Source organism: Anopheles cruzii, unplaced genomic scaffold, assembly GCF_943734635.1.
Source record: "Anopheles cruzii unplaced genomic scaffold, idAnoCruzAS_RS32_06 scaffold00490_ctg1, whole genome shotgun sequence".
NCBI classification, from domain to species: domain Eukaryota; kingdom Metazoa; phylum Arthropoda; class Insecta; order Diptera; family Culicidae; genus Anopheles; species Anopheles cruzii.
Window position 1 is genome coordinate 6605 of NW_026454092.1, and position 7191 is coordinate 13795.

At 52.2% G+C, this 7191-nt stretch overlaps 1 protein-coding gene across 1 annotated transcript; it reads left to right on the plus strand.

Moving 5' to 3' along the window:
- Positions 1 to 5319: 5319 nt before the first annotated feature.
- On the plus strand, positions 5320 to 6066 carry LOC128276095 (histidine decarboxylase-like; the record flags this gene model as incomplete). The annotated part of the gene is made up of 2 exons (XM_053014564.1): positions 5320 to 5598; positions 5665 to 6066. Coding segments are annotated over exons 1-2 (681 nt in total), but the record flags the coding sequence as incomplete, so codon positions are not given.
- Positions 6067 to 7191: the final 1125 nt, after the last annotated feature.

Sequence of the window (7191 nt, forward strand, 5' to 3'; positions counted from 1 at the left end):
CCTGGCCGAGGCCGCTTTTTTGCGCCTTCGTGCTCTCCCTTTCGCGCTCTCTCGTTCGCTCTTGTGCTGATCTTTCGAACTGTCAGCCATCTTTCCGACCGCGACCGCCGTTTGTCGCCGCGGATCGGATCACCGCGGTCCTATCTATTTTTGGGGGACGACACGCGGGCTTAAGAAGGCAAATATTTATCGCCTCCTAACGGTGGTTTCAGGTTCGGGTTGATTGGCCCGGCCCAGTGGTTCCACTCCTCGCACGGGATGCTGCCTCGGGGTTTGATGGAGATTGTCACCACCAACGACGACGAAGCGATCGCCCGTGTCAAGTGTCTTCTTCTGCGCCGATGGAACGACGTTGGAAGAAAACGCGAAAGAAAAAAACGAACGATTCCGATTTGAGGATGCGAAGAATGAGGAAGTCGTGGAGGAAGACACCGCAGCGCACGCTCTGTGCCGGGACCACCATCTGATCCGAGAGATGCGATGCGAGATGTTGAGGTAGAGAATGAAAGCGATCCTCGGCCTCCACACACACACACATACACACACGCGGAGCTTGAGGTTATTGAACCGATGGCAACCGGACGGAACCGAGCAGCGGCTGCATCTCTGAGCATCGGCTGCAGTCGGAGAGCCTTCGGGATGCAGGCACTGCATAACTGTAGTTTAACACCCGATCAACACCCGGCCCCGAGAGAGAGAGAGAGGCAGAGGCAGAGAGGCTGGCAGGACGGAAGATATCAATTTGGTTGCCAGCGTGATCCGATCGGCGGCGATTTGCATCTGGCCGGCGTACAGGTGCAAGAGGGCGGGAACGGCGAAAAGGTGAATCGTTCTGATTGCATTCCGGCGTCCTTTAAGTCGTGGCGCCAGGATCACCTTAAACTCCGACGCCACCGACTTTCGTGCCGTGACCGATCGTTGCAGTCACTGGTCGTGCCACAAAGAACTCACGCGCGCATAAAGCGCGTCCCGAAAGTCCCAAAAATTAAAGAGCGGGACGCGCTACCCTCTAGAAGACGGGGTGGGGTGCCGAAGATGAGAGGCGGAAAGTTGCAAACCCCAAGAGGCCCCAACGAAAGGGGTGTCGGGAAGCGAACGATCGCGAAGAAACGGGGAACGCTAAGAAGAGAAGGACAGACAGCGAGAGAGAGAGAGGGAGAGCGATGGTCGGGTCGGGATGGGTCGAGAATGAAGCAAAATAACTTGAATTTACCGCTATAAAGTGATCCGAAGTCTCTCTCTCTCTCTCTTCTTCGACTCGGCTCGACGGTGGATGACGCGCACACCGGGCCCCGGGTTCAACGAACGTACTCACGCGCGATCGATCGACGCGGTCAAGAACGTCCCCCCCCCCCGGGAGGTTCGATTGTTTACACGCCGCTTTCGGGAACTCATGCCCCGGAACTCACGAATCCGATCGCGGACCGCGATCGCAGGTGAGCGAGAATTTCACAACCCGATGACACTTGTCGTCCGGACTTGGCTGACGACCACGGCGCGTAACATCGGCATGCGTCAGACGGGGGAATGCGCGAATCCGCGCCAACGGGGGGTCGGAACTCACCGTCCGGCGGGTGAGAGGTCCGCGGCCTGCTGCGGTCCTCGCGGGCTTTTTGGGGCCACAGCCGCGGCGCGAGCGCGTGCGGTTTATTATGAAATCTGAACCACCCCGCCGGGTGACCGTAACGCGGCGGCACCGGCACCGCCCGGAAGGTCACTCAACTCCACTGCCGGCGTGCGGGGCGTGTGTGTGTGCCTGTGACCGCGGGCGCCGAGCGTAAACGAGAGCGAAAGTGAAAAGCCAAGAAAATTATAGTTTTCCTTACGATACGCCTTTGGGGTCTCACTTGCGGCTTGCGGCTTGCGGCCGGCAGCAGACAGGACCTCACGGGGTCGCGAGGGGGGAAAGCTTGCGTGCCACGCTATGCTAATTGAAGGATATTGCCCCCGAATACGTTCGGACGCAGGAAGTGGGATCATAAAAGGACACCGGTGAGTGACCAACCCCCCGGGGGTCCTTCCAAAACGAAGCGGTGCCGATTAGGAACCAACGAAAGGGAAAAAAATGCGACAATCCTCCGGCGGTTGAATGAACGCAAATGTAGGTCTTTGGCCGAAAAGCGAGCGTTTGGGTCCTTTTGTAGGGGTGAAACGCACCGGCTCCCGGGGGTGTTTGGCCCGGTTTTGGTCCGGTATCGATTACAGCGCGTGCTCGCTGCGTCCGGCGGAATTTAGGGTTGGTATTTTGGGTTTTGTAAGACGGTTTGGTGTTTGGCTAACAAGCCGGGCGCTATGATTAATGCGTGGCACTCGGCTCGGTGACCCGCGCTGACAGGCGATGGTTATCGGCCAAAGGACCAACTTATTATTAGCCCCGAAGGGCTGTGACACAGATTCGCAGGGAAGCGTGTAATAGATTCGTAGCCGGCCGGTAAGCAAGAGTTTGTTTAATTTACAATCCCCGATCCCTGATCGCTGAATGCTGAACCCCTTTTTCGAGTCCTTAGAACCGAGAACCGGGGAAAGGAATTTCCTAAACGCTGAGCGCCGACCGAAATGGGCCGGTTTTAATTGGGCCGGACATAATCCCGTCGAGAAAGAGTTTAACGATCCAATAAAAGACGAACTGGGTTGAAGGCAAACGCAAGTGCAGTGTGCGGGTGTCGTGAATGCATCGCACAGGACGAATAAGGCACCGATCCGACTGCAACACGCATGCCCGCGGCGGGGCCCATTCAAACACGGTGCCGGTTTCTTCTTATTTTTTTTTCGCGCGGTTCGGCAGCCTCACCGAAGATGGCCGGACAACTGTTGATTGTTGGACAGACTGCAGGGCCAAGGCACCCCGGGGCAAGGATGCTGAAGCAAGAAGCGTCGTCGATTTGCGTTGTTCTTGCGTTTCGGGATGGCGCGGCTATAAAAGAGGGCGCGCTGATAAGACGGTTATCATTCTGGGCTGTCCGTTTGCCTGTGCCGCAATCGAGTGTCAGCAACCGCGCCAAAGGAGACAAAGGTAGTTAGCAGCAGCCGTGCCACAAGGACACCAGTCAATCCATTTTGCGGTACTCCATTTAAAAAAGTGTTGTGACGTGTTGTGAAAATTACATCTTAATGCTGAGAGTCTAAGTGATTGAAAAGGAACAAACGATTTCTGTTGGCCCCCAGTTTTGTCCTTGAATAAAGTGCAGCCGATGGTGAAATGGTCTCGCGGGAACAGTTATAAATATGAAGCAACTATTAGGAAGTGTGGGGCATTACTTTTACATGTTTCTTTCCAAATAGTTTACGGTGGCTGTCGGGCTGGTACTCTGCATTCTTGAAGGTCCTTACGTTTTTAATTAATCAATTCGTAAATTATTTAATTAGTATAGTAGAAATTTTCTATGGTGCAATCCTTTCTTCATCTCAATTTATTATCACTAAGGATGTTTTGAAACGGGCGAAAAACGTGATAATCGCTTGGTGCTAGGTCCGGACTATACGACAAATGCGTTGCAGTTTCCCAACCAAGCTCCCGGAGTTGGTCCCTGGTGCTGCAGCTTTAACATAAAAAATAACTGAACTGGGGCGACGAAATCAACATTGCACGTCATTAGCTGTTACAGTCATTAGTTGTAAATCACAAACGAATGGAACAAACAAAAAACGGAAAAGCATTTTTTTAAGTTTGAAGTGTCTGTTTTAAAACGAACATAAACATGAACCTGTACCATCGATATTTCACGAGATATCGATCACTATCACTAAGGCATGTACCGAGAAAATAATGGATTCCTTTTTCGTCAAACCAATACTATTATTTTTTCTTGCTCGTGTGTGACCCACTGCCTATCAACAGTGATCTGGCCACTCATTCGTTATTGTCGAAATACATTCTTCCCGTTTTGAAGCCATCATTATTAAATGTTGTAGTTTCTGTCGAAGAACCTAGCAACGTTCCTCAATTCAAATTAGGTTCTTCGTTTGAAGCGTGTCAAAAGACAGCGCGAAGGCCTGCAATCTGGGCCGGTCGGTGTGGCTGTCAACTCGGGTCTCGTGTCGAAGGGAAGAAAATATTCTTACTGTCCGCGGTGCGAAGGAAGCCCAACCAATTCACTGCTGCTATTCATGCGTTCAGCCCGCTCCACATGATATCCACCTAGAGCCACCCGTGCGGCTCCCCATTATCCCCGCGGGTCCGCACGGTTGTACGTTTGTGTTTGTCTCGTTTTGTGTCCCCATGTCACCGTGGTGCAGTTTTAAGAACAGCAAAAGTGGGGCTGAAAAAAAAACCCGCTAGTAGTTGACCGACGCCTGTAACGATTGGGTTCGGTTTTCGGGTATCAGTTCCAGCTAACGTTCCTTCTCGCGGCTTCCAGCTTGTTGCTAGGCCAGACCGTTTTCCTCTCTACTCTGTAGCGCAGCGAATCCGGTGGTGCTGGTGCTCGAGTGTGTAAGCCCATTTGCTGTTGCCGATTACCCGTTGGAACACAGTTTTCCAAGCAGCAGTTAGTTTGTTTTGCACCCAAACGCCCAAACATTCGATTGGTTGCGCCAAAGTTTTCCTTCGAGCCAACCCGGCCGATTAAGCGACACAAGTGAACAAGTGGGCAGTCGAGCAGCGCATTGGCAGCAAAGAGCGGTAGTGTTGGATTCGATTGCAGCTTTGAAGGTGCCCCTCAGGAGAAAGCAAATTGACCGGACAGTGTTTGGACAGCAACATCCTACGGCACTAGCGATGAACGTCGATGAGTACCGCAGGCGAGGTGAGTGCTGGAGAAAAATCGGACAATTAATTGTGTAATTAGAAGGGACACGGATCGCCATTGCGGCGCTAATGCGACGGGAAATGGGCAACACCTGACACCCCTTTTAGCATTATTGTCCGCGTGTCCTCTGGAGGCGTTTGTTGCGTAATCACACGTACCTGAAAGTCGAACTTAATTCGAGCAGAAAATCCCAATTTCTGACTATTTGAGTTGTTTCGAGCAATTTCCATGCTAAAAACCTCAGTAAAAGACAAACTATCTCAACGCAACCATTCAGACTTCCCAGTCGCAGGACTTGGGGCACAGAATTTGAAAATTTGGAATTCGTGTAATCCTCCCATTGCTTCTAACGCGTCGAAGCCCCGGTCGCTAAAGCGATAAACGGCAATCGGCCATTTGCGAAGGATAAGCTTAAGCCGTGTCAAATCAAACATCGACACTGAATCAATTTAGAATCCTTTGTCGCCGTCCGTCGGGTCGGTCGGTCGGGTTCCGGGCGGGTTGTGTAAATTTATAGCTCCCAGTAATGAAGTCGTTTACGTGCCCGGGGCCCGGGGTTGCAGGGAAGGAGATGGTCGACTACATCGCGGACTATCTGGAGAACATACGCGAGCGGCGCGTTTTCCCGAACGTCCAGCCGGGCTACATGCGAACGCTGGTGCCGGAGTCGGCCCCGGTCGAGGGCGAGCCGTGGCCTTGCATCTTCGACGACATCGAGCGGGTCCTTATGCCGGGCGTAACGCACTGGCAGAGCCCTCGGATGCACGCGTACTTTCCGGCGCAGAATTCGTACCCGTCGCTGCTCGGCGACATGCTGGCCGACGGGATCAATTGCCTCGGGTTTACTTGGGTAAGTGCGCGCCTGCTGAGGACTCAATCGGGCCTACTGACGGGACTTCCCTTCCGCTCGCCGCAGGCTTCGTCGCCGGCCTGCACCGAGCTGGAGATCATCGTGATGAACTGGCTGGGCAAGATGATCGGGCTGCCGGACGACTTCCTGCACCTGACGCCGAACAGCAAGGGGGGCGGCGTGATCCAGACGACGGCCAGCGAGGCGACGCTCGTGTCGCTGCTGGCCGGCCGCACCCAGGCGATCCAGCGCTTTCACGACCACACGCCCGGCCTGAACGATGCCGAAATCAACGCCAAGCTCGTGGCGTACACGTCGGACAATGCGCACTCCAGCGTCGAGAAGGCGGCCCTAATCGGATTAGTGCGGATGCGGTTCATCGAGCCGGACGAGCGGCTCAGCCTCCGCGGTGCCCCGTTGCAGGAGGCCATCGAGGAGGACATCCAGCAGGGCTTGATACCGTTCTGGGTAAGTGCGCCGCTCGAAAGTGTGTACCAAGGCCATCTCGAGAGCGAGGGAGCAAAAGAACCGCCGGAGTAATGGAGCAATCTGCTTAGGAAGTTTTCGCTATCCCGTACGTCCTCTGGGATCTCATTAGCCACTAGTTGACAGTTCAGACGTCACAAGCGGTGCCTGCTGCTGTTGCTGCCGAGTGCTCCGTGGCCACAGTGCTCCAGAAGTTGGCAGTTTTCTAATCTTTTACAGCGTTCTTCGAGAGTCATGTGTTTCAATGGTCAACTGTTGGCCAGTGGAGTAAGGGACCTTTGTTAGGGCTTTTCCCGACAGTCGATTGTCTAGAGCGAAGGGTCTTTTTAACTATTAGGATTTTTAAATAATTCTTGCGGTTTTACAATAGGCATTACTCACTAAATGCAACAAATTGAAACGAAATTTGTGTTTGACAGCCACTGGCTTTACGCATCTAACGCAGTATAGGTTTTTCTTTGGTTGTAAGTGTAAACAACACCTTTTTTAAGCCGTCGTGTTTGTTCCTGGTGTTTTTTTACGGAGAGCTGCTTATTACTTTAATGAAGAAAAGTACTATCGAAAGTTACCCCTTTTTTATTTTTATGGTAAAGAAACGAAAAGGGTTCTTGTACCGAATCGTGACTAGTGATGGAAAGTGGATTTATTACGAGAATCCTAAACGCAAAAAGGCCTGGGTTTGCCTGGCCTGGTGGTTTTGCTGTGCATATGGCGGAATATGAAAAGTGTGGTGTACTATGAGTTTGTAAAACCTAATGAAATTATTGATGGATGAACGCTATCGACAACAATTGATGCGTTCGAAGCAATCTTTGGCCATAAAAAGACCAGAATGTTATAAACGACACGATAAACTGATTTTTCAACAACGCTCGACCACACATCGCAAAACCGGTCAAAATCTATCTCGAAAATGGCGGATGGGAACTGTTACCTCACCCGCCGTATATTCACCAGATATTGCTTCTTCGGCAGCACAGCGGTTCACTTCTTAAGGGCCGTTTACACGTTGCGATATATCGCAGCAATCCCTTGTATGAAACCAATTGCCACGATATATACTTATGAATCTTCGCCCGTTGGGGTGGATAAAAAAACTTTATTTTA